The 25,156-nt window shown below is 51.5% G+C and overlaps 2 protein-coding genes across 5 annotated transcripts in view; both read right to left on the bottom strand.

Annotated features, from left to right (window-relative positions):
- Nucleotides 1–16,484, bottom strand: part of NUP93 (nucleoporin 93) — an 88,867-nt gene extending 72,383 nt beyond the window's left edge. The window contains exons 1-4 of one of the 4 annotated variants that reach the window (XM_075040367.1): nt 11,650–11,666; nt 7,026–7,134; nt 5,980–6,193; nt 5,326–5,443 (exon numbers count right to left, since the gene is read on the bottom strand). In XM_075040367.1, coding sequence (XP_074896468.1) covers nt 5,326–5,443; nt 5,980–6,158 — 297 coding nt within the window. In that variant the 5' untranslated portion in view covers nt 6,159–6,193; nt 7,026–7,134; nt 11,650–11,666. Of the gene's footprint in view, nt 1–5,325; nt 5,444–5,979; nt 6,194–7,025; nt 7,135–11,649; nt 11,667–12,002; nt 12,445–12,531; nt 12,577–16,466 lie in introns of those variants that run through there. The other 3 variants (XM_075040369.1, XM_075040366.1, XM_075040368.1) reach the window with 3 other exon arrangements.
- A 6,376-nt stretch (nt 16,485–22,860) lies between these two features.
- LOC142036264 (metallothionein-1) lies at nt 22,861–24,350 on the bottom strand. Its single transcript, XM_075039387.1, has 3 exons — nt 24,151–24,350; nt 23,689–23,754; nt 22,861–23,101 (listed from the first exon to the last, which is right to left on the bottom strand). Exons 1-3 carry the CDS (start codon nt 24,179–24,181, stop codon nt 23,007–23,009), a joined length of 192 nt encoding a protein of 63 aa, XP_074895488.1. The 5' UTR covers nt 24,182–24,350; the 3' UTR covers nt 22,861–23,006.
- Nucleotides 24,351–25,156: the final 806 nt, after the last annotated feature.

Below are 25,156 nucleotides of genomic sequence, written 5' to 3'. Positions count from 1 at the left end.
AAACAGAATGTCAATATTATGTTTATACACATATACCCCATCTTTGAGATACCAGCTTGCATGATCAATGCCTACCTGGGATTTTTAAAGCCACAAAGAAACAAACAAAAAAACCAATATGCATTTATGTGTTAAATATGACATCAAGAACATCAAGAATCACTTGACTACCATATTCAATTTTGAAAAGATTTTGCCAAAATAGGGCTTTTTGACAACTTAACAAATGCTTCTTGCAGCAAATCCAGTTCATAACAATTCCTATGTCAACAGTTTATAAAGATCAATATTTTTTGTGTTGCATGCAATTTAAGAACACAATCTTTGAAATTAGAGGAAAAATACAAATTCCTATAATTTAATGGCAAGTCTAGAGTCTTTTTCATAATCTTCCCAGCCTACTGCTCTAGTGGGAGACATTTCCTGGATACACAACCCTTTTACGTGCAAGCAATCTACATTTTACAACTGATAAATAATTCAGATAATTAATTGAGCTGCAATTTGGTGCACTTCTTTTTAGTCAGCACTATGGAGTACCATTTAAAAGAGGTTCTGTACAGAAAGTCCCTCTTGCTTGTTAACCCAAGCTGAGGCTTCTATTAAGGTAAATTCCTAGATTCTCTTAACACTTTCTGAATGTCTCACATCAGCGTCCTGGGACTTCATGCTCTAGGATGCTCCCCTCTGATTTTTCTTGCTGTGTTTTACTGTCTATATAAGAACAGGGTATTTCCTGGAATTCTCCTTCCGCAGTGCTGACTGCCGCCATTTGAAAGATTAGATTCTAGCATATCTCTCTATGCTGCCCACATACAGGCTGCTAGAATAGACCACAACGTAAGAAGGAACAGATACAGTAAGTAAATATTTTAGGTAAGAAAGCTGGAGAAGCTCAAGCAAATTGTCAGAGAAATCACTGGATGCAAAGGAGCAATGTGGGAGCACATGGCAGGAAGTCTAAGAAGTATTTTCATGCTGTAAGAGCTTTGATAGAATTTAAAAGTCAGCAGATACGATTAAATCTTTATTGTATGAATTTTAGGTATTCATAACCCTCACGTAACTGCAAGAGTCAGCAAAGGCTAAGCATTAGGTCTCCGCCTCTGGCGCAAGGGCCCACATTCACCTCCAGAGGTACCACCTTCTCCTGTGCTGTGGTGTACATAAGCTGTACCAATGTAGAGTCCCACCAGAGCTTCACAGGGAGGAAGAGTGCAAGGGCTTGCAGTTTCAGATGCATACCTAAAAAAAGTTTCAGCCTCTTAATCAAATGATGCTGTCAAGTATTTAAGAACTGATAACACTACCTGCTCAAACCGAAGCTTGAGGGACACCACACATAGAAGAATAATTAAAGTGTTAAAGAACCTACAAACAAGAAGTAAGTTTCAGACAGGATTTAAGGTTAAATAAATTTGCTGCAAACTACACAGGCTTGTGAATATGTGTGTTGAGCATCAGGAAAAGACAGGACTGAGAAAGGACAGCTGAGCCTACAACAGTGATGATAAACTGTGAACCAAGTTAATTTAGTATTTAGGAAGAAGTTTTTGTTGGTTAAAAAAAAGAGGAATGGTAATGCTAGGAAGTGCAGGCTTGATGCAGAACAGAACAGCCCTTCCCAGTCCACAGAATTAAAGCCTAGCAGTATGTCTGTGTAAATACTGAGTAACAGTAGAGGAATAGTAAAGTCCTGTAAAACAATAAACCAGATCCCTTCCTTATATCACTCTGCACACTGCCTTCCAGGATACAATGGGAGCAACTTACAGAGGGAGAATTCTACACAGTGGAAAGGGATAGCTACGTCTGACTCGAAATAAACACAACAAGCCTGAAGAAGCCTTATGAAGCTAATTAACTAGAAAGAATGAAAATAAATCTCAACAATCATCAGAAGGTATAAGAAAAAGTAACATAGGAAGAAGCGTTTGTAGCACATCTTTATCTAAAGCATCAAATAATTTTAAAACCTACTTGGTTAACAGAACTAATTAGAGGACAATCAGCAGTGTAGAACTCAAAGGTCCTCTTACATAACTAACAATAAAAACTACTCTGAAAGGCCAAGATCCTGTTGTTGATGACTGCATACCAGAACCTACAGATGAGTGCAGAGAATTATCCATATTCTAAGCAAGTTACTTTCAGATAATGTCGACCATTGTCGACATTAACCAGACAGCTTGAGATTTGACGGCAAATAACCTCAGACAGAGCACAGGATCATGTTCTGCAAAACAACATAAAAATCCTTGCACCTGTTAACTGCAAAACAGGGACAAAACATTTAAAACTGGCACTTCACTCATGTGCCTGCAAGATGATCCAAAATGGAGCACCTTGCCATGCTTCCCACTGCAAATCGGTTTTAGCTAAATTACTATGAATGTTTTCTGCGCATGGCCTGCAAAAGAATTTAAGATTCAAAGCACCCATGTATTAGGCCTCAGACATGAGTAGTTAGATTTAAATTAGAGAGTGATCACTGATTAAATCACCAGTGTTAATCATGATTCAAAACAGCAAGCAGGAAACTTTGATTTAAATGATTGATTTTAATCCTGTTTTTCATTTGTACTTTTTAGCTGTTTTCCTAAAGCAAGGGCTGAATCTCATTGGCTGATTTGGCCATTTAAACACATTGATTTGCAATTAACCACTAGTTTTATGCTACATTTGAAGCTTTTCCTAAACAGGAGGATACAATTGTATCTAAATTCACAATATAAACTTATTTAAAAACCATAGTATTTATTCAGAATCTTAAACACTTATTAAGCTTGAAAACAATCAGTGAGAAGTTTCTTATTTACTAGATGACACACACACTCTTACTCTTAAACATATGCTTCGTGTCAAGCTCCACTAGGATGGACTAGAATCCTATGAGAAATAGACCATATAGAAGTGTTCAGTCAATTAAAATGCCTCATGTAAAAGTAACCAGGCTGTATTCCAAAATGTTTGCATTTCAAATTGTCTCTGTGAGACCAAAGAGATTGTTAACTTTAGTAGCAAAAAGGTTGAAAATGATGGCTAGACACTGAGGCATTTCAGCACCTAAACACGCAAACAGACCAATATTTAAGAAACTTTCAAGAAGGCCTACACAAGGTAAGCACCCTGTTCCCACAGAAATCACCCATAGTTGAAATCAATGGGTCTCGGATACCACATTTGTTTAAGCATGGCTGAAAATCTCTTGATTTCAGGTGGTAAGATATTTTAAAAATAGAATCTCCTCCCACATCCTTCAAGCTTTTTCAATTACAAAATCTCATCTGTCACTTATTTTTTGTTTAAAAAATAAGTATGCTTACTTTTAAATAGCTTCAATAGTTTATAGCAAGCTTAGTCCATAATGTCAACTGCCATGAATTCAAACTTAAACACTTCCTTTTTTAAAGAAATAAATGCATTCCAATGAAAAACATTCAAATATGGTCATGGGTCATTAAAAAAAAAAAATACACTGGAGGTGAGAAAATATACTGAGCAGATCACTAGAATATACCAGAATCACTGTACCACATAAGGCCTTGAGATCCAGTATAATTAAGAAAGAAGAAAGCCTTCACATTTTGGTTAGGTAACTAGTAAAATAAAGTAAAATGTGAGTATTTTGCAGTCCTATACATTTTCTCATATGCCACAAATCTCAGAACCAAAGAATCAAGAGATTCACTGCTTCTGGGCTCGAGAATCTACAATAAGATTGTTCTTAAAGCAGAAAGGAAAAACACCAGAAATCAAAGAACTAACAGCAGCGGTAAAACCTAAAAAAAAAAAAAAAAATCTTGGAAAAAAATCTGGACAGAATGGGGTCAAGGAAGACATGTACCAAGTTTAACATCACCAATTAGAAACACAACAACATCAGAAACTGGAACAAAGGAATAAAATGAGACAAGACAAAGTGAATAATGCTAGTGGTTTAGAGCTCTCACTCTGTGATCATGCAAGAGAGAAAGTCTCCAGAGTACACTGTTTTTTAGTGAAAAAGAGGGGGAAAATCATCTGGGGAGGGCGAGAGAAGATAGCCAAATACACTAGGAATTGCCAGAAGGTGAAGAGGTGCAAAGGCACAAGAAGAAATCCCATCTTAGAGACACATGTTAAATGCTCCGAGTAGTCAGTTCTCACACAGTCACCCCTCTGCATTCCCAGCCCAAGAGGACTGAAGGCAGCCCCAACATGGAGGAGTACTGCTTGCACTGCAAGGAAACATCTCCTTGCCATGGGCACCAGGGCACACACATAGCCTACTGGAAAGGCTATGAGCCTTAGAGAATAGGGGATTAAGTAAATCTGCCTGAAGACAGGAGACCACAGGGCTCCTGACACTAGGATGAGACTAGACTAAGGGTCCATCCACCCAAAACGGACAGCACCAAATGCTTAAATAAAACATACCATTAGATAAAATGGAGTAACTTCACACACCTCCCTTCCCTCCCTTTCCCTTCTAAAGTTACATAGTTTAGGGCATACTACTTCTGTGAAAAAGACTTGCAACTCTTTTGACCCTCCTAACTTAGCCATCTGCCAGTAGAGAGAGAGAATATAAGCTTCAAAATGATTAACCAGTAATTCAGACTGTTATCTTCAACACAACCCACAACATCAATTCCATAGCCAGCTCTTAACTGAGAAATGAATACCACAGGTTTCTTCATCATGAAGGCATTCTACAAGGGCAGGCAACTATCATAAAGCAAAAATAGATGGGTCACATTAATTTCTAAGACACCTGGGGAGATGATCTACAGGAAAATTTACAAGATTAAATCACACTGGCAAAGCATATGAAACATGTCAAAGTCAGTCTACCCACCAAGACAAGGTTATGACATCTGAGATAGAGTGAAAGAAAAAGCTATACTCACCTCTTTTCCATGTTGACTTAAATGCCCCCTATTCCAACACCTCAAAATTGCCAAGTGGTTCCACATGTGTTCTTCATAAACATAAAAAAAGGTCTCAAAACTATGAGGGAGAGGTATCCCTGTGCAATTTAGGCTCGCAAAGCCAACAAAGACAGATTCACAAAGGCAGTAAGTATGTACCTAGTTCCTCTTGCCTTCAGCAAGAGTTTGGAACTTAAAGTACTTCTGCCATCCTGGTATTTAATGCTGCTTCTGGTGGCTAACTTAAACATCTTTCATCATTGAAAGCAGCATCCCTCCTCTGTACTTCCTCCAGCCAGTGAATTGAACACAGAGCAAGACTATTTCCACAATGGCCTTAGAAGAGCTTTGAATCACAACACAGGAATGGCAGTTACAAGGGCAGTGAAATTCACGTCAGAAATGCCCCTACCTGGATATCAGTGTCCTTCACCGGTTCAAGAGGCTCAAATGTAGTGGCTGCACTTAGACTCTCTAGTCGCTGAGAAATGTGAGATATATCAAGCCCTCTAGACCCAAGAAGAACAGACCTATAAGGAAGAAATTGTACAGGTATGAAATTAGTATTGAACAGACAGAACTCTAAACCCAAATTCATTGCCAATGTTTAGGTCAGCAGCTAGCCATGTACAGACAGTGCTCCCAGCTGTGTTATGAAAACTGCACAAAAACCAAACTTTGAACAGCCCTATGTGTATATCTAACCACCTCAGCCCTGCTGAACTCTTCTCTTTCTGCTGTGCCACTGCAGTACTGCACAGCTGCCAAGTCCTTCCAGATAGAAAAATTCTATAGCATGTTGGCAAATGTCTTTGGCAGCGGCCAGAACAAGGTACTGCACTTCTTGGTTTTAGTGGCTGAAATCAGGAATGGTAGCTCCTCAGACAAATCCTTCAATAACTTAAAGAGGAAAAAAAAAAAAGTAAGAGTGGGGGGTGGGGGGGAACCCAGTTTTGCTGTTTCTCCTGGGCATGTCCTCCTGGCAAGTCTCCCCAAAGGGTAGAAACCAAACCTGTCAACAGCTACCCTCTGCATAGAGCTTCCAATGCCAGTGCTCTGTACTTACGCCTTAACATCTGCAGTCTCCTGGGAAGTGCGGGTCAGAGTGCGGGAACGCAGGCGCTCCCCAGCCTGCTGGATCTCCTGCAGGTTGCGTTCTACATGAGGGAGCTCAGAGATGCCTTCTGTCTCGGCTGCAAGCTGTTCTGCCTGCTGGAGAAGCTCTCCAAAGCCTTCAGTATCCATCTCTGTTGCAGGTTTCACTCAAGATGGACAGAAACCTTCAGAGAAAGAGAAAATTCTTGCTCAGCTATAAACAGTTTCTATACCTACAACGGCACAGACAGACCAGCAAGAGTGGGTCTTCTCGAACAGTATACTCTTCTGCCCATTCTCCTCAAGCACTAAACATCAAGGAAATACTTTCAAGTGGTCTCAGAGAGCTTTGCCTTGCAGGACTACGTTCTTAAGGCAGTCAGCAGACCTACAGACCTGTCAGAAGCGGGATGCAGATGCCATATGACAGTTTGTATATTGCCTTCATACAAAGGAGAATGAAAGCAGGAGTCCCTGTGAGGAATTTGTTGTTAGTTTAGCTATAAACTACTTGTACGAGAGTTGGACTCGATAATCCTTACTAGTCCCTTCCAACTCAATATATTCTATGATTCTATGACACACACATATGCATGCACAGGTATATATGTATATATGAGGGCTAAAAACACACACAACTTGTTAATTTAACCTCATGTTTACAAGACAGGCAAGCATACACATGTACAGACACCCACAACTAGCCACCTATTAGAATGCATTAATCCATACGTCATTAACCAGCAAAGCCAAAAGAAATAAGTACATGTTGTTCCAATGTAAAAGACATGGTGTCTAACTTTGATGCATGCAGAACGTTTTACCAGTGTTTGTGAGAACTGCTTGCATAGACCAAATGAGAGAATAGTTAAAGAAACTACGCAGCATAAGGCAAGGGTTGTAACAGAGGAGGTCATTAGTGCATCGTGCAGTTCCAAATTCAGAATGGAGCTTGTTATTTTTACAGAAAGGACAAAAATGTACATGCTTGGGATCAATGTGGAAAAAAACATGTACCTGCAATGGTGTCCACATTCATGGAATATGAAACCCAAACCCTCAACTTCACACTCCAAATCCATGATTTGCAGCTAAATCAGCTACATGTTAGAAGCACCTGGCACCTCTGTAAAGCCACAGGAGAAGATCACAGAAATCTAGTCTTGCTGAATGGTGCTACAGACATGGGAATCTCCAGTACAATCTCTCTCTCATAGCATTTGCACCCTAACCCAGAGTGCCTGGGATCAAATAAGACAAACCAGATCTCAAGCATTAACTCCAGCTCTTTATCCTTTACTCAAAAGTAAAATCAATGGAGACTATCTAGTTCAAGGGAGCTCACCAAGAAGAAAACCGGGCATTTCTACAAACCAAAAATAGCCTGCAATACAATTATTTCTTGGTACCCCTCAACCATACCAAAGCAATTTAACAGTACAATTTTAATATTCCTCACATTCTCACTCTCACCACCATTCCCAAGTACAACTACCAGTGGCAACAGCACTGCTTTCGTCTGTCTGGACAAGTGATTTAAAAGCACTGCATGATGATTCATTCAGACATATGCAGTTAGAAAGAGAAACTGATCCACACTGCCTGTGTGCCAGGACAAACCCTAACAGCCGGCATCCCGGAATGGAGAATTTCACAAGCACTCCCCACCCACTTCTGGAAAGCTGGGAGCTACTGGGGGAGGCAGCAATCATATTTGCACTGACTTGTTAATCAGGTGAGATAGCAGAGACTGGATTTGTTTGAACAGATTAGTATGTCACCAAGACAGAGGGGAACAGGGTGGGGGGGGTTGGAAATAGGCGGTTTCATGCCCTGCAATGCAGCACAGAACATCTTTCCAGTGTTTACTTGTGATAACTCAGGTACACTCCTGCCAGAAGCAGCCTCTGTTGGCAAACACTGACCAGAATAGCCACACTCCCACACAGTTAAGAACTGATCAGATGCTCCGGGAGCAGCGACTGCAAGAACAGCACAGATTTCAGCTTGATTTGATCCAATCCGGTCCACTTCCCCTTTTCATTACCAACAAGATAAAATGCTGGGAGTGTAAGGCGGCACTAACTTCTCAGAGCACTGAAACCAAAAGCATGGAGAATCAGCGCACTATAAAACTGCTCCCAAACCTGCACTTTTTAGCCGTAGACTCCACATCAATACCATATAAGGTCTGTCCCATAACTTTGCTGATGTAGGACAACTGCAACAACTCTGTGAGATTGAATTGAATTCAGCAAACATGGAACAAACTAGTTATTTTGGACCAAGTTAAACTACCTGCGATTATAACCAAGCACTGGAAATGACAGCTCAAAACTTATCTAGAGAGCCAACACTAAACAGCTTTTTCTAAGCAACAGAATTCAAATATTTAGACTGAGTAACAGCACAAACAACTTTGTCTCCACCCTGACAGAATTTACTGCATCCAAGACACTGCAGTCTGACTCTTAATGCTGCTGTGCAAGATGGAAACTGCTACCACAGTAACAAGCAGAGCGATGGCAGATTTTCATGTCTGGCTAGGGAAGAAGCAACAACTGACACCTAAGGGAAAGAAAATACATCAGAAATTAAACTAACTTCTGTGAAACCAGATTGACCTTGGGCTAAAAGCCAGGACTGAAAAGGCTCTTCTGTAAAACACCTTTGATGACTTATCAATAGAAGCTGCTGCATTAGACTACTATGCCATTAAACCCCAGTTTAATGTTTCCCCAACATTTAAAACCACAAATAAACGCTATATATTGTACACGTTGACTGGATTTAAGCCAAAAAGAAACTAGAAATGATGATGACAGGTTTCTTAAGTCTATTCAGACTGATTATAAATAATGATTTATTACCTAAATCCCTAAAAATTCCTCAAGAGCACTAGAATGCTACCTAATGAAGAACACTGTAGCTGTAATACTCCAAATATGGCCACGATTAATGTTTTACTGTACCAGCTTCAGAAAGATGCAAAGCTGAAATACTCTAATGTGTGCGCAAGTGTCTGTTGTACTTCACATACTAACAAGTTTTGTGTCATCAAATTAATTAGCTTTGAGAAACAGACAAAAACAAAAAAATCAGATTTTTCCCATGCTTTGAAAAAAAGAAAGGAGGAAGACTTCACAGGGGAGAAGGAAAGCCTCACCCGCTACATTCAGAATAGCTGATGGACCAATACAGTTCCACAAGTTGCAAAGAGATTCTTCAAAATAGGAAATGAAGAGGAAGAAATCCAGTGTTGTCCTCTTGCAGAGGCTCCCGCCCCAGAGTGCTCAAGAGACCCGGTCTGACAAGTCAAGATCAGCTTCTTTTGGAAGGAAGATGCAAGAGCACACTAGTAAGAGAAAGTAAGCAATTCTTTACTTGCTGCAGCCAAGATCTGAGGCAAAAGTGCTTTTTTGACAGGCTCCAAGCCTGGGCTGCTACAGATAGTATAGCAGGTTCTGTCTACTAAGCTAAACATGAATAAGTAAAAGGCCTATTCTGCAGGCCTGGGGAATTCTGTATGAACAGCAGTAATAATATGTAGCTCTTGCACAGCACTTTGCATAAGCAGACATCCAGACATTTCAGAGAGGAAGTCAGCAACATAATCTCCATGTTACAGACAGGGGAACTGATTAAGAAATGCAGAGATGGAAATCAAAGAGCAGGTGGCCAAATTTTTGTTCGTTTTTAAAGGAAAGCACAATGACATTTATAGGATATTAGTTAGACACTGAAATAAGTTGCCTTCCAAGGATGCTGACACTCTGCCACTGGAGCTTTTTAAGAGTAGGACAGGCATAAAGCAGAAGTGGTGTAGACCTACTGACCCCTCACCAAGAGCAGACATGCATCATTGGGGTCAACTTTGAGGTCTCTTCCTGCCTTATTTTCCATGTTCCACAAGTGGAAGTGACCAAGTACAACCCAAATATCTGCTGCACATTTTCAGGAGATCACCCTCTAGTATGTAAAGCACAATAATAAATGTTTAATCAAACCTAACAAGGGGAAAATTCCATACCCTAGCTACACTAAAAACACATGAAATCAGGATAGGCCAGCTTAAAAACAAACACCTAAAAGCTCCAAGCTACACTTGGTACTCCATCTGGTACAACAGCCCATTCCCCCAGCAACAAAAGGCTGATGCAGGAAAATCCTGAACAGGCCACACAACAATCTTTCAAACTTACTGCTTCTTCTACCACCCACTAATTAATCCTCCCCTGCCTCCCCAAAAGAGTTTCAGTCCTGTATGTTTTGTTCTTCATCTCATCTATAGGTAGACATGCAAAGGTCCAGTCTTTTATGATCTCAAAGAGCTCTTACAGTACATATGTTGAACAAAAATGTTTTTTCAAAGTTTTAAAGGCAGTATCATTCATTTATTTGCTTTTGTACTGAGAGAAAGGACAAACAAGGGCACGCGACTTCTCTATTCTGTTGATCATTTAACCTGGAACCAAACAGTAGGCATTTTAAATTATTTCTTCCAATATATACTATCATGCATTTGTCAACACTGCTTTTTATCTGCCATCTGACTTTGAAGTTCCTCACAGTGGTCTCAAGCCCCCACTGTCCTGAATAACTGACTCAGATGCAGTTTTGCCATCTTATCACTCACCCTCTTTTCCAAACACTTAGTACTTATTTTAAGCACCTGACTCTCACCCAACTCAGCAGGGCACTAACTTCCACAGGGTAGCAAACTGACCCTCATCAAATAGAGCATTTAGTTTTGTATTTGAAATTCCTTACATGAAAAACCAGATCCTCCCCCTCACTGAATTTCCTGTGATATTATCACCACAGGAACATTATGGATTTAGATGACAGAATCACATACATCCTCCAAGCAAGTTTTACGCTTTTCCTATTTGTAAGCCCCTAGAAGTTTTCCCAAGGAGTCAGAAACCCTTTTAGAGACACAACGTAAGCAAACAGCAGTAAATCACACAGGAAGTAGCTTCTCTTTGTTACCCTCACCTTGGCTCTCCATGACCTAACTACTGTCCCATAAGGCAAAATGACCAAATTGAAGGAGGAGGGAAGTAGCCCTTGTTTGCACTTGGACTTTAATTCAACCCCTTCCACTCACTGTTAATATATGCTGGTTTAGAATAACACTGGGACACAGATGGCACCCAGCACTCCACAGCAGCTGCTAATTAAATACCGATACCCAGTGTACCCACAGCTCAAGTTTTAACACAAATGCAGTTCAACATCATGTCACAGAAGTCTGGCTGCAGTTGGGACCAAACAGCCAGAGTAAGTTACTCTGTACACTTTATGATGAATCCAGGAAAATCAAAACTGTAACATGGAGTGAATCTTGCCTAGGAGGGACTAACAAATAGCATTCCTTAGGTTCAGAAATAGAGTTCTGCATCCAAGATGGTCTGTAAGAAATCCTTATACTCATTTTCACCTGTTTTGCACAAGAAGTCAGCACTGCTGTTGGTAGACAGGACTTGTGAGCTGGGGTAGGGGGAAAAGGCTAGTCATCATTCTCATTCAAGGACAGTCTGAAGCATCCATGTTAAGCGTTTAAAGATAGCTATCCTGTCCTGCATCGAACTTACTGATCTGAAAAACACAAAAGTCCTGAGTATTGCATACGGTTTACCTTCTGCATTCAGAAGTCTTCTATATCCTGACAGGAATACATAAAAGCAATGCTCGGCAACTCCGAGGTCACATGAGCTTACCAAAATCTGCCACGAAACAGAAGTTGAGCCAGCAACAGCATAGAGAACACTGCCTTTCATGAGCTCCCACCACTTGATACCTGGCAGCAGGTGCTCTTCCCCCAGTCAGGAACCAACCAATAAGCCCACTGTGGCAAGGAATGTCATCCCCCCCCCCCCCCCCCCAAACTTGAAACGGAGACTCCAAATCACATGCATACACAGACCCACCATCCTGACACCTCCCCAATCAAACAACAAGCCTCTGCTTCCTGAAGCACCAAGACAGCACCTTGGTTAAACGCGAAGCTCCCTTATACAGCTAGGCTTTGCACTGCCGACCAGCACAAAACAGCTCGGATGAAGAGACTACTCCTCACACATTCAAGGCCAGCCCCGCTACTTTAAGGCGGGTTACTTTTCGGGCAGATATATACAGAAATCCCGAGGAGCCCCAGAAAGGCCCACGGGGAGGCCTGCGAGTGCTCCCCACCAGCCTCGTGCCGCAGCGGCCTGCACCGCGACTGAGGCACCCGTCAAGAAGCACCAGGGGCCGTACCGCTGCCCGGGGCTGCTCACGTCCTGCCACAGGCAGCCGCCTCCCTGAGGGGGCTCTTCTCAGGGGAGGCCCCGCCGGAGCACCCCACCACGGGGCCTGCCCGGCGGCCAGACAGAGGAAGCCCCGGGCGAGGGGAGGCTGCCGAGGGCTCAGGACCGGGCAGGGGGGAAGGTTAGAAGCCCGCACCGCCCTCCGAAGAAGGGAGAGGAGGAGGAGGCAGCGGCGGGAGGAAAGCCATGACACGTCCGCGAGGCGCCCTCACCTGCCCGCCGCTCTGGCCGCCGCGCCTGCCGTCCCCGCGCCGCGCGCCCCTATTGGCCGCCCTCACGCCCTTCCCCGCACTCCCATTGGCCGAGCCGCCACGCTTCCCCGCGCCGCGCGCTTCTATTGGCCCAGCCACCGCTCTTCCCAGCGCGTCGGCTCCCGCCCTCTCGCGACAACAGCTTTATTGAGGCGCCCAGAGGCGGACACGGACAACGTGGTGGGGGGGCGCGCTGTCTCAGGAGCGGCGGGTTCGAGACTGCCTCCCACCTCTCCGCACCGTGTGCTCGGCGCTGCGCATGCCGCACCGCGGCGAAATCACCCCCCAAAAGAGAAATACAGAAAGAAATAAAGCGCATGGGGATTTTCCTCTCTGTCCTCCCTCTCCCTTCACAGTCACCACTAACTCATGCTGACAAACGCCACCTGAGAGCTGATTCCTTGGGAGGTGAAACAAGGGTAATGAATTCATCTCGCTTTTCCCTCCTATGGCCAAATAGAGCAGCAAACAAACCCACAGCCAGCAGGTACTCTCTCCATCACCAGTGGAATAGTCTCCAGAAGGTATATAGGGATACGCTGCCTTTTCATCCCCTCATGGGCACACGCGAATAACAGTGGGGGAAAGACATTAGCACAAGCCTTAGAGCAGAAATTGCTGATGACCCCGGATTTGTAGGGCAAGATCTGGGAACCTGGAAATTTCATGGACTCTGACAGGGCACACGCAACAGCCTGCTTATATAAGAATTGATGGATGGACCTCGTCACTGCTTCAAAACATCACCCATCAAACCTTCAAAGTCCCTCCCTCATAACTGCAATTGTGTTTTGCCTTTCCTAAGGCTTGTTTTAACAAACAGCAGCAAGAAACACTCCCCCACTCCCCTTTGCCCAGCTCTTTCCATACCCCACTGCCTTTCTCCCCAGTGAAGAGTTATTCCTGCTGAGGAAATCCCTAGCACCATGATCCGGCTGCAGTGACCCCCTCGGATCCCATTTCATGATACCCAGCAAGGGAAGTGGATGCAGCACCAAGATTTCCTACAGCCCTTCAAAGCTGACGGGATTTTCCCATTAATACAGCCTCTATTTCCAAAATTTCCCATGCAAAAAGCAGTTCCTGTGCCTAAGACAGCTCTGAGCCCAGAGGCAGCACTGGCACAGGCTGCAGTCGCTACCCCCTAAATGCTAAGTGCAGGCAGGGGGATCAGGGTGCTTCCCTGCCCATCTATTCATGACCCTGCCCACTGGCCAGAGAAGCAGCTGTGCAGAAATTTGCCCTCACCAGGATGCGCTTGGGCAAATTACACCCCAGCCCATCCCAACACCAAAATCCAGATTTTCACAAGGGCATCTCCTTGCATGCAGGATGACAAACATCAACACATGGCTTTCCTCAGAGGTTCCTGGGGCTTTTTTTTCTTTGCCTCACGAAATACAAGTTTTCTCAAGCCATCAGAAAACATCTCCTGCCACTTCATTTTTTCCTGGTTTCAAGCATCACTTAGGGCATATAAAACCACCCAACATGGTTCTAAAATGTAGCTAGCTGGGGAGCTGCCTGCCTCGATGCCCGGACCTGCCCATGCCCCAGCCCCCCAGGGCAGGAACATCTCTAATGTATGGCAGAGATTTAAGACCCCATCAGAGTGCGAGGCAGCCCAGAAGCACTTCTGCTATAAATTACAGCCCTGCGGGGGCTGCCCCAATTCCACCGGCCCTGCTTCAGTTCTCTGAGGACGTGAAGGTGACTTGCAGCCATTCCAGCTCAGGTGCCTTCCCCAGAAAAAAAAAAAAAAAAAAGGTGCGAACCCCCAATTTTGTCCCTCCAAGGCCATTAGGTTGCTCTCCCTGTGCTGTGACACCTGACGGTTGTTCAGTGGCTGGCTAGTATTACCAAAAAATCAATTTTTTCCAATGCTGGGTGCCTGCCTGGCTCCCTGCAGCCTGTGTTCTTTGTAAACCTGTAGTTTTAACTCTTTCTGATGTATTTAGAACTGCACGCTGAGACCTGGCACATATAAAGCATGTTTTTCCTCTGCCATGGGCTGAACTGTGCCCTGGGGTCTGCTGCGTTTGGACTTGGCCCCAGGCTGCCCAGTTACATACTCCATGGAATTTAATCCCAAAAATTAGCAAGGGGAGAGTGCTTGTGGCACTGGAGCGTTTGGGGCAGCCACTTTGAAGGGTGCGCTGGTCCCTGGCAGGATGCCCTGGTGGATGGGTGCACTGATGGGATGGATGGGTGTCCTTCTGAGATGGGTGCTGTGGTAGGATGGGCATCCTGGTGGGATGGATGTCTTGGTGGGATGGGTGTCCTGGCAGGATGGGTGCCCTGGTGGGATGGATGTCTTGGTGGGATGGGTGTCCTGGCAGGATGGGTGCCCTGGTGGGATGGATAACCCGGCAGGATGGGTGCCCTGGTGGGATGGTCGTCCTGGTGGGATGGATATCCTGCTGGGATAGGTGCCCTGCTGGGATGGATAAACTGGCAGGATGGGTGCCCTGGTGGGACGGGCGTCCTGGTGGGATGGCTATCCTGCTGGGATGGCTATCCTGCTGGGATGGATATCCTGCTGGGATGGGTGCCCTGCTGGGATGGATAACCTGGCAGGATGGGTGTCCTGGTGGGACGGGCGTCCTGGTGGGATGGATATCCTGCGGGGATGGGTGCCCTGCTGGGATGGGCGCCCCGCTGGGACAGATGTCCCGGCGGGATGGATGTCTTGATGCGATGGGTGTCTTTGCGGGATGGGTGCCCATGCCACCCCAGCTCGCCCTGAGCCTGCCCAGGCTGCCGGGGCAGCTTTCCAGCGGGAGGAGGAGGGCCCTGTGGTGCCCGAGGACAAGCGCTGGTGCCCCCCGGAGCGGCCTGGGGGGAGCAGCCGCCCTGCAGGGCCGGTGACACGGGGCGGGGAGCCAGGCACAGGCCGGGAGAGCGGGGCTGGCCGGGCGCCGGTGCTGCGGGGCGGCGCTGGGACCGGGCAGGCAGGTGGCAGCAAATCCTTATGGAAGCGCTCGGCTGCGGCCGGCCGGCGGCTGCCTGCCCCGGGGAGACGGCTGCTGCGGCCGGCGGGCAGCGTGCCCGCTGCGCGGGGTGCGCGGGGTGCCCGCCCTCTCCGCACAGGGTGCGTGCCCGCTCTGCGCTGGATGCGTTTGCCCTCCGCACAGGGTGCCTGTCTGGTCTGCACTGGGTGCCTTTCCTCCCTGCGCTGGGTGCCCAGGGTGCCTGTCTGCCCTGCACTGGGGGCACGTCCGCGCTGCACTGGGTGCTCAGGGTGCCCGGCCCCTCCGCACTGGGAGCCTGTCTGCCCTGCACAGGGTGCATGTCCGCGCTGCACTGGGCGCACATCCCTGAGCACAGGGTGCCTGTCCCCTCCGCACATGGCGTATTTGCCCTCCGCACTGTGCGCATGTCCGCCCTGCACTGAATGCCCAGGGCGCCCGTCCCCGGAGGACAGGGTGCTCGTCCCCCCTGCACTGGGTGTATTTACTCTGTGCACAGGGTGCTCGTCCCCTCTGCGCACGGTGCATGGCCCCCTGCACTGGGTGTATTTACTCTGTGCACAGGGTGCACGTCCCCTCTGCACTGGGTGTATTTACTCTGTGCACAGGGTGCACGTCCTCTCTGCGCACGGCGCTCGTCCCCTCAGCTCAGGGCGCCTGTCCCGTGCAGAGGGTGCTCGTCCCCTCTGCACCCAGCGCGTAGCTGCTTTGCACAGGGCACGCAGGGTGCGCCTTCCCTCTGCTCAGGGCCGTGGACACAGACGCGCCAGCTTCGTGGGGCTCCGGCAGAGCCAGAAGCGGTGCTGAGCACAGCCCCCCGGGGTGCTGCACCCCGCTGCCGGGCTGCCCGGTTGGGTGTGCGCCCAGGACACCCCTGCCCCAGCTCCCCCGGGTGCCCAGGGGAGACGCGCAGCCACCTCAACTCACCTCTGCAAGCTGAGCTGTGCTTTTCTTTGAGGGGCTGCATAAAGCACACCGGCCTCTTCTTGCATCGAGCCTTTATTCCCGTCACCCTCCGGCTACGCGGAGCTGTCTGCAGGCTGAGAGCAGCTCCCGCTTCAATAAAAAGTAGGTTTTGTCCACAGAAAATGCTCCCGAGGGGACCAGAAAGCCCCCAGCCACCTCACTGAGAGCAGCTACAGACAGAGCCAGGCACTGGGCACATCCCAGGCCAGCACCTCCCATGGGTGCTGCACCCATCCCACTGGTCTTGTGGCTTTCCTCACCCCAAATCACACCTGGCGAGGCTAGAAAGGGCATTGAGGCTGGGGGTCCACAGCTCTCAGGTGCAGGCAGAACCATGAGCAGGCAGGAGAGGCTGGCAGCGGCACGGTGCGGAGGCAGGGGAGGCTGGCAGCAGCACGGTGCGGAGGTGCATGCCCACGTACCACCCTGGCATGCCACTGGGAACGGGGAGCAGTTGATGCCCAGGGCGCTTCCTGAGAGGGGAAACCCCATCCGTGCCCCAGCTTTGTTTCTGGTGCAGGATGCGTGTACCTGGCCCCAGTTAGGGGGGGCTCAGCCCACAGCCCCTCCTCTGTACAGTCCAGGGTCGCAACCCTGCTGCACCCAGCGTCAGGGCTGCGTCAGCCCTCTGGCAGTCTTGTTTTCCAGCAAAGCATCTTCCCATGAGATTTATTGGTTTTTTAAATGCATTTAGGGCAAGGCAGGCCCTTAAACTCTGTCTCCAGCGCTGAGCCTCTGTTGCAACAGGTAGTGCTGGGAGGCTACTTAAGCAAAAGACACACTAATGCAATAAGGCAACACATTTAAAAGGCAAATGGGTGCCGAGCTGGGTGTTGCTTTTCTCAGCAGCGAGGCTGAGTGCTGAGCAGGCTGGGCACCCACTACAGAGCCATGTGCTGAAGCTGGGCAAACCTTTGGGGAAGGGGCAAGCAGCTGCCATGGGTGCCTGGAGCATCCCCAAGAGCTGGTATTGCCATGCTCCCCCCTTGCAGACACCCCACCTTGTGCCACCCAGCCTGGCAGGAAAGGACTGCGTGGCTATCCAAGGGCCTCCATTTCAGGGTTGCCCCAGCTGGTTGCTTTTGAAATTCATCCTGTGCCTGGCCACCCAGGGTTGGAGGGGACATCCCTGCCAGGCTGAGCTGCCCCTCTGCCCTGAGAGACAGGGAAGGGGTGACAGCAGTGGGATGACGGCCCTGGCAGCACGGCTGGGAACCTGCCTCCACGGCAGGGCACACCCAGGGGACGTGTACAGGCAGGCAGGGGCTCCTGTGCATAAAAAGTGACTCTTTCACTTGGCAGAGACTTTCAGAAGCAAAACACAGCCCACACACCTTCCTGTCACTTCCTCACGCTCCCAGCGCCCACCGCTCTGCAGCCATGTGCTGCATTTAACCCACGCAGGGCTTATTCAAGGCTATGGTCATCTGCCCTCCTGGGCCTGGAGGTCATCGCAGATCCAAGCAAGGTGCTCCCCAAAAATGGGCTGGAAAAAAAGTGCTCAGAGATCATGCCTGTGGCAGGAGGAACCAGGCACCATAGCTGGAGGTCTTTGGCATGGGGAGGCTGCAGGGAAAGCATCCCTTTGGGGATGGATCTGCTCTGCAAGTGGATTGGGATTTGCAAAGCCTGAGCTCTTGGTGGGCAGGGAGAGGCTTGTCTCTGCCCATGAGACAGCCATGTCCCCACTGGGGTTCAGCCAGATGCCTTTCAGCAGCAGCTCAGGTCAGGCAAGATGCCAGCCTATGCCACCCCCCACACTTGTTCCCACAAGCTTTTTCACCCAGAGGAAGCCCCGGGGTGTGGGAGCCCAGGATGGTGCACAGACACCTGCCACAAAGCCAGAGAATGGCAGGACAGGGCTGGAGTGCCCCCTGCCCCACAACCCCCAGCATGTCACCCCTGTCCTCACTAGGGAACCAGTACCTTAAAAATGCCCAGAACCACCCCACATGGAGGATGAGGGCTGTCCCCCACCCAGGGAACCTGCTTTTTTCTCCCCCAAGGAAGTGCAGAGCTCACTCAGGGAAGGCCATGGGGGTGTTCCCAAGCAGCCCCCCACCACCCCAAGGCAACAATTCCCCCACAGGAGTCACAAACAGCAACAGTGCTCAGCCTCCAGCCCTGCCCAACAGCAACACTCATACCTCCAGTCAAACTCCTTTATTTCCATCCAGTTTCACCACTGGTACAGAAGATACAAAATATGAAAAAATAGGCTTTTTTGTGCCCCCCACCCCCCCATCCCTGAAGCATGCTGGCTATTTACAGGCAGAGGTGAGCAGCTCAGTGGCAGCAGCTGCACTTGCTGCTAGCCGGCTCCTTGCACACGCAGCCCTTGGCACAGTTGCTGCAGCTTGCGGGGCAGCAGGAGCAGCAGCCTGGGGGGGATGACACACGAGAATTAGGGGGTGGGTGGGAAGAGATGGGGATCCCATGGGGCAGGGGCACCCTATGGAGAGTGGGACACCCCCCCCTCCATGGGCAGGGCTGTGATCCCCATGGGGCAGCGGTTGGGGGTTCTACAGGGCCGGGGCACCCCCAAAAGGGGAGTGGGGGGAGGTCTCCAGGGGACGGGATCCCCATGAGGGTCCTGCAGGGCAGGGGCACCCCGTTGGGGAACGGTGGGGTCTCCATAGGGGATCCTACAGGGCAAGGGGGGGATTCTCTATGGGGCAAGGGTGAGGCAGCCCCCCCTCCGGAGAGACTGGGCCCCCCACCCCCGGGCTGAGCCCCCCACTCACTCTTGCGGCAGCTCCGGCAGCGGCAGTTCTTGCACTTGCAGGACCCGGCACAGGAGCAGGAGTCACCTGGGGCGGGAGAGCGGCCGTTAGCCGAGGGACAGGACGGGACGGGACCGGCCGGGCACAGCCGGGACGAGGCACTTACCGGCGGCACACGTGCAGTCCTGGGGATCCATGGTATGGTTTGGCTTGGCTTGGTTCAGTTCGGTCGCTTCCCCCTCGGTTAGGCTGGGCTCACAGCGGTACGGACGCCCTCCAACCGCGCGGTATTTATGAGGTGAAGGCGCGGGGCGGTGCTCGGCGCTGCGCACGGCGGGGCGGGACCGCGCTCCCGCGGGGCCGTGTTCAGCGCGGGGCCGTGCTCAGCGTGGGGCCGTGTTCACCCCGGGGCGGTGCCGTGGTGCCGTGCTCACCCGGGGCCGGGCCGTGCTCAACCCGGGTCACAGCACTGTTGACCCCGTCGTCCCCACTCCCCCCCCCCCGGCTCCCAGCCCGTTGTGGGGAGGCCAGGGGATCCCACCCGCACCCATTTCTGCCCCCCCCCGGCAGGGTGGTGCACCCTGGGGGGCCGAGATGCTAGAAGATGCCGGGGGGAGGGTGTGACAGCGCTGGCATGGCACTGCCACCAGCTCTTGCACATTTGGGACAGCCCCGCAACACTGCCTGGCCCTTCCCAGCCGCATGTGCCCACCGCCGGGGTGCAGCTGTGCCGCCCATGCTTGGGAAGGCCGTGGGGTGTACGTGGCTGTCCCCAGGGATGGGACAGTCTCAGCATCCTGCCGGAGAGTGGAGTGGGCCTGGGACAGCCCCCGTGGGGCTGGGGTGCTAGGCTGGCCCCCCAGGAGGGCTGAGCACTGGGGTGCAGCATTGGGATGCAGGGTGGGAGCGTGGCACGGCCAGCTGGGATCTGCTGGGAATCATGGCTTCGTGGCACTGGTGGCACCTGTGCGTTTCCCCTTTGTCACAGCGTTTAAGTGCCAAACCGGCTTCCACCGTGCCCACAGCCAGCTCGGCACACGGCACAGAAAACTGCTGCTGGGCCAGGGACAGGCTGTCCTCACGCCTGTGCCCGCTGCTCTTAGTGGTGCTGGTGTTGCAAACAGGGCAAGCCTGGGCTCAGAGCTGGCGCTGAGGACGGGAGCCGTCCCCGTGGAGCCCAGGCCAGCGGGCCCTGGGACCGTGAGGGGGTCAGTTGCTCTGGAAGGTCGTGCCAGGGAACGGCTTGTGCTTGTTTGCAAAAACACAGAGGTGGTTTTTTTTTTTTCCTGGCAGTGTTTTGCAGGCAGCAGCAAGGCAGTGTAAATATGAGGCTGAGCCAGCAGGCATCGCGCTCGCCGCTGGCTGAGCGGGACAGGAGGAGGGGTGAAATCACGGTGCACGTGTGGTCTTACCGCTCGTAAACATGGGTTGTGAAATCGCCTCCCGGACACCGCCCCCCGCCCCCAGCACGGTGCTGCGGGCCGGTGCTGCCCCCCCCAGCCCCGCCTCTGGCAGGGACGGGCTCTACTGCACCCCTCTGGAGGAAGGAGAGCTCCCTGCCACCCAAAATGGGGACGTGGACCCCAACCCGGGGCTGTAGCGAAAGCAGGGGGTGAATGTGGAGGGGCAGGGCTGCAGGGGAGGAGCAAGAATTCCCAGATTTCTGGGAATCCTGCATGTCACCCATGGAGGGGCTGTGCCAGATCCCGGGACACGTCGTTCCGCCTCCCCCAGTCACTGCGAGCAGGAAGGGGCAGCGCAGCATCTCGACAGGACCGTGCGTGGAGCGGGGACGGGAAAAGAGCCCAGAAAATGCCCTGTTTCCCAATCGGGGCATTTCCACTGAATAATGAAGTCACGCCGCAGCAGGACAGGGAGGGATGAGCCATGACTCCCCCGAGCTATACGGGCTTGCCGAAATGCCGGGGTGCAGGGCACGTGCCAGACATCAGCGGGGAGAGGGGACCTCGGGGGCTTTCCCCACGTCACTGCTGGTGCTCCGATTTCCCAAGGCTGGCAGGGAGTAGTTAATCCTGAGGCTGTGCCCTTGCAAGAGGAGTGCCAGGTCTAACTCTGACTTTAGAGCAGCCATAAAGCGAGCAGAGGAACCGCAGCTGCCCAGCACAGGTCTGAGGACTTGGAGCTGGGCTGCTGGGACCCCCGTCTACCCCCCACTTCCCACGCAGACAGGGGACAGCATCTGATAGCTGCCCTCCATCATGCTGCCGTGGGGCATGGGGACAGGCACAGGGCAGAGCCGTGGGGCAGGACCAATGCAAACCCACCAGGGACAGTGAGGCTGGGAGGATGGTGTGAGCCCTGCTGGTTAAACCACTTGTTTGGGGATAAATCCCATTAGCAACCTCTCCTTCCTGCTTGTTGTAGGCTCACCAACAATGTTTTTGCATGATTGGTGCTTAAATCTCTCTGGGTAGGAAGGAATAAAGATAACCCTGCTATTTGCAGAATGGAGTTTAGTTTGAAGCTCCAGAGCTGGTGCTGCACCCTGCCAGCAGCATTCCTGCCCTGCCCTACATTCTGCTGGCGTTGGGATGTGCTTCACACCCGTTGGAAGTGTGGGGTGATGGTGACATCTCAGGGGACACCCTGGGGGAAGAGCCCTCCAGGAGCAAAGGGGTATCCCCTGGGGATTGGCACCACGAGCAGATGGTGGGCAGGGGTGCCCTTGGCCGTGCCAAAACCCTGGCTGAGTCCTGGCAGCAGTGGCTGGGTGGCTTGGGAATGGTTTTGCAGCTAAAAAGAGGCCATGAAAGGCTGCGTTTGGGGAGCACAGGGGCAGGCAGGACACCTCGTGTGTCCTGGGAAGAGCACGGTGCCATGTGGCACCTGGGGTACAGTGTCATGGCAGCAGCATGGCTGCGCTTCGGCAGGGTGAGCATCACCCCCTGGCATGGGCATCGCATCCCATTGTGGGCATCACACTCTAGCATGGGCATCGCAGCCTTTCACAGGCATTGCACCCTGGCATGGGCATTGCGAGCCATTGCAGGCATCGCATCCCCTTGTGGGCATTGCACCCTGGCATGGGCATCGCATCCCATTGCAGGCATTGCCTTATGTGCACTGCACCCCATTGCAGGCATTGCACCCCATTGTGGGCATCACACCCCGTTGTGAGCATCCAGGTCACCTGGGGCTCCCCACAGAAGCTCCCTGCCAGGCTGGCTGAGGCGGTGGGGAGGATAAGCAGGGTGGTTCTTCCAGCCAGTTCAACTAAACTGCCGGGAGGAAAACTAAACCCGTTCCCCCGCCACCCAACCTTCCGTGGAAACGTTACCCCTGGAAATGGGCAGGGCTGCAGCGGTTACTATGCTGTCAGTGAAGGCTTGTAATAACGAGTTGCTCATTAGCCCCGAGGATTTCTGGTGGAGGAGAGAGCATGGGATTTGCCCTTGGGTAACAACAGGGCGGGGAAAAAAAACTCTATAAAATACCTTCTTGTGCAGGGAAAGTGTAAAAACAAAGAGTCGGAGCTGCTGGTAGGGAGGGCAGAGCCAAGATTGGAAAACAGGAGCAAAAATAAGATGCAGGCTCTTTGCCATGACCCCCCAAATGCACTGCCCTCCCACTCCCCAGGGAAACTGCCCCGTCCAACAGAAGTGCCAGCTTCCTTATAGACCTTTATATACACATCACTTTATTTAGGTCGTGCATGACAAACACTAAAGATATCTGAACACATATATAAAAAAAAAAAAACCAACATACACAATAAGGTTATTCTTCTTCGGCCCCCCAGATGTGCAGCTGGGGGTCCCTATTTGCAGCAGCTGCACTTGGCGGAGGGGGGCCCCTTGCAGACGCAGCCCTGTGCACACTTAGCACATCCCGCCGGGCAGCAGGAGCAGCAGCCTGTGGCAGAGAGAAAAATAAGTCAGGGTCGTTCGTGGGGGGGTCTCAGGGTGGGGTTTGGGGGGGGTACCATGGGGGATGGTTGGAGACCTCCCACTGACCCCGTCTCCTTGCCTTTTAGCAGCATCCCCATTCCCGGTGGCATCTCCTGGGGTGTTTTTGCATCCAGGGTCAGCACTGGGGAGGCAGCAGGAGGGTGCGGGACTCCCAGGGGCTCACCGGGGGCCCCCCAGCCACTCTCTGTGCAAACCCTCCCACACATGGCTCTGCCCGGGGGTGACAGCATCAGGAGCAGCCGGAAGAAATCCCGGTGCTGGTTTCCTCCCGGGGCATCCCTTTGCACTGATCCTGAGGTGCCAGTGAGGGGGTACACTGAGTTCTGGGCTATACCAGGTGGCTTGTATTGCCTGGCGGCTGGGGGGGGGGGCGGAATTCACCATGCTCCTTTGGGGGCAAAAAAATATGGGAGGAATAAACTCAACTCTGGCCATGCTGAGCCTGATTTGATTCCAGGTGCCCAGGCATGTGTAGTGAAAACCCCCATGCGCGTTTCTGCCCACCCCATGGGGCTCGGAGACCCCCCTTACCTTTTTTGCACGATGTACATTTGCAGTTTTTGCATTTGCAGTTGTCCCCGCAGGTGCAGGTGCCACCTAAAACACAGAGAAAAGGAGAAAAAGGCTTGAGAGGAGGTGGTGGGAGGGGATCCCCCCATCCCCAGGGCTCAGCAGGGACGCTCTGGGGCGAGCGCTACAGGGAGAGCATTGCCATTCCCCCCGAGCATCCGCTCTCCGGCAGCACCGGCTGGCCGGCGCTGATGCTTCGGCCATGCTCAGCGGGAAGGTCACAGCATTCTCGGCCGCTTCCCAGCGAGATGCTCCAGGTGTGACGCCACCACGCTGGGAGAGAATTTCAGCAGCCGGCCCAGCCAGGATGACAGCATCAGGGATGGCGGAGGAGGCCGACAGGCGGGAGTGTCGGTGGTCCCACCGGGATGCTCTGGCTCCCGAAGCCCCCCGGGGCTGAGGCAGAGGGAAGCGCTGGCTTACCCGCGGCGCAAGGGCAGTCCTGGGAGTCCATGTCTGCCTGGGCTGGCTGCCGGCGGTCAGACGCGTTGGGCTATGGGAAGAGCGGCTTTGGCAGGACTCGCAGCCGCCTCCTATTTATCCTTGGCCGGGTGAGAGCGAGTGCAAAACCTCCGCCCCTCGCAGCCTGCGCACGGCTCAGCCCGGCACCTGCCCCGGGCGCTGCTGATTCACTCCCTGGGTGGCCGGGCAGGACCTGGGGCTCCCATGTCCCCCCTCCCTGGGGTGCCGGTGGCAGCGGGGAGGGCCGTCTGGGTGACCGCTGCTCTTTGCTGAGATGTTGGCGGGGGTGCAGAGAACGGCCAGCTCTCATCACAGGGATGGCACCTGCCTTGGGAGCGCTGCTCTGCTCCCAGGAGCTGGGGGCTGGGGGGGTGCACCCAGGGAGGCCCCCACAGCCCAGCCCTTTGCCAATATTAATCTGTCAAGCCCCCACATAGCTCGGGGGGGTGCACTGATCCCGGGGCTGCCACCACTGCTGGCAACTCTCAGCCCCCTCCTCCCAGAGCCGGCATGGTGGGGTGACGGGGAACTGGCACAGCGGGGTGACAGGGATGCGGCCCCTGCCCCAGACCCCGTCCGATGGCTCCGACACCCTTCCCGTGAGCGGGAACAGCAACAAGCTGGACTGGCCTGGCCAGAGCCTGCCGTGCCCTCCCAGCGCCCCGGGACAGTGGCGCCCACATCCCCTCGGCGCCGCGCATGGCACCTTGGGGGCCTAGTCTCCTTCCCGGCTGTGATGCTCCGTCCCACTCGTCTGAATTAATTTCTGTGCACCATTAGCTGGGTGTGCAGGGGAGGAGGGTGGCGGGCGAGCTGCCATCACCCTAGTCAACTCCTCCGGCGGGTTTTACCCACCCACTCAAAAGAGCAGTGAGGGTTTGGGGTGGAAGGCGTGAAAAAAATGATGCTTTCTGAGGGTTTGTGCGCAGGGAGGGACTGTCCCACAGCCGGGAGGCATTGCCAGCTG

This window comes from Buteo buteo, chromosome 11 (assembly GCF_964188355.1).
Source record: "Buteo buteo chromosome 11, bButBut1.hap1.1, whole genome shotgun sequence".
Lineage (NCBI taxonomy): Eukaryota > Metazoa > Chordata > Aves > Accipitriformes > Accipitridae > Buteo > Buteo buteo.
This window is presented reverse-complemented; position numbering and strand designations above follow the sequence as displayed.